Source organism: Tupaia chinensis, unplaced genomic scaffold (assembly GCF_000334495.1).
Source record: "Tupaia chinensis unplaced genomic scaffold, TupChi_1.0 Scaffold000201_1, whole genome shotgun sequence".
Classification (NCBI taxonomy): Eukaryota; Metazoa; Chordata; class Mammalia; order Scandentia; family Tupaiidae; genus Tupaia; species Tupaia belangeri.
The window spans coordinates 2998544-3000214 of record NW_006159676.1 but is presented as its reverse complement, the minus strand read 5'-3'; the positions used below and the strand labels follow the sequence as shown (position 1 = coordinate 3000214).

General features: G+C 61.2%; 1 protein-coding gene across 1 annotated transcript in view; it reads right to left on the bottom strand.

The window, feature by feature from the left end:
- Positions 1-803: 803 nt before the first annotated feature.
- Positions 804-1671, bottom strand: part of ANO8 (anoctamin 8) — a 14756-nt gene continuing 13888 nt past the window's right edge. The window contains 1 exon segment of the mRNA XM_027771285.1: positions 804-956. Within this exon segment, the coding sequence (XP_027627086.1) occupies positions 804-956 (153 nt within the window).

Sequence of the window (1671 nt, the reverse complement as noted above, 5' to 3'; positions counted from 1 at the left end):
TGGGGGGGGAGGTGTTGGGCCATGGGCTCGCGGAGACGCGGGGGGAGGGGGGACAGGGCTGCCCAGCTCCCCTGGGGGTGGATGGCGCCAGGGTGGGCTCCTGTCGGACACAGAGTCTGACCAGCCTCAGTCCAGTGTGGCCACCCACCTGTGCAGTGGGGCTCAGGGGTTTTGCCTTCCAGCTATGGTGACGTCTACACCACAGGCCCGGTAGCATAGCGTCCCCGCAGTCACAGGGCAGGTGTTTGGGGAATACGAGCTTGACCACAGACTGAGGTCCCCCAGGCTCTGAGACCAGCAAGAAAGCCCAGTCCTGGGGGTCAGTGTGACCCTGGGCAGGCTCGTTAGGGACCGAGATGGGACAATCCAGGAGCAGGTGGCACCCCCAACCCCCTGCTCCCCTTGGAGTGGCAGGGCTGTGTTTCCTGCTTGGGGTTCCCTGTGTCGGCTAAGCCAGTGCAGCCGCCCTCTCCTGCCTCAGCTCCCCGTAGGGGGGTGTGCATGGCCTGGTCTCTGCAGAACTCTTGGCTTGTCGCGTCCTGCCCCTGCACACGGCCCCATGGCTCCCACTGCCTGGGACAGGGAGCCCAGGCCCCTGAGCCGGCCTCTGCCCACCCCTCCTGTTTTGGGGGGTCTCCTAAACCTTAGCCTTCCCACACCTATCTACCTTCACACAGACTGTCCTGCCTCTGAGGAACCCCAACTTTTCCCCAGCCCTGTCCAAGTGCCCCTTCCTAGCTCTGGGCTCCCCCAGCCCACCCCTGGCCCAGCCCTGAGGTGTGGCCACCTCCCACTCTGAGTCCTTAGTCCGAGGGTGTAGACGGCTTGTCTTCTTCTTCCAGAAGAGCTGGGGGGCTCTTAGGCCGCGTTCCCCTCCCTGTCACCCAGCAGTGAGTCTCAGTGACTCGGGTCTGCCGTCTGTCCCATACTGGGACATCCCCCATACCGCCCCGTGCCTGTGCGGGGGACATCCCCGAATGTCCCTCTTTAATGCAACTCGGGGACCATGAGGAGTCCAGGTGCCTTCAAAGCTCACACCCCAAGTTTTCCCCAGCACCCCTGGCTCTCAGGCATCACCGGAGGTGGGCATGCAAAAATGCCAACTCTTCCAAGCTTCCTACCCGGCTGCACAGTTAAGACTGTCACCCCCCTGTCCCCTTTAAGGCTGAGCCCGATTCACGATTCAGGCCTGGCACCCCAAGTGCTGAATCTTTTCAACACTCAGAGACCTCCTCCTTTGTCTGGATGGCTGAAGCCAGGGCCAGAGGTCCTGCAGCCACTCCCAGGGCCTCCGGGGCCTGAGGTCAGCCTGCAAACCTGGGCCGGCCACCCAGAGGCAGTGGCACCGCTTGGAGTTTTCGACCCATGGCCCCAAGACCCAGGGTCAAAAATAGCACGTGGCAGGCGGGAAGGGCACCCACCCCGAACCCCCTTCCACCGCTCCGACCTCGGGCACTGTTGAAATATACTTTTTATTGCATTTCTGCCGTTTTACAAAAATATGACAAAATAAATTAAAAACAAATAAATAATCGCCTATTGTGTGTGTGTGTGTGTGTGTGTTTCTGTTGGAGTCAGGGGTTTCCTTTCATCTCCCCCGTCCCGGATCGAAAGGAAAACGGCAGATGGGGGGGTGGGCGCGCCCTTGGAAGGGGGTGGCCAATACTGGGG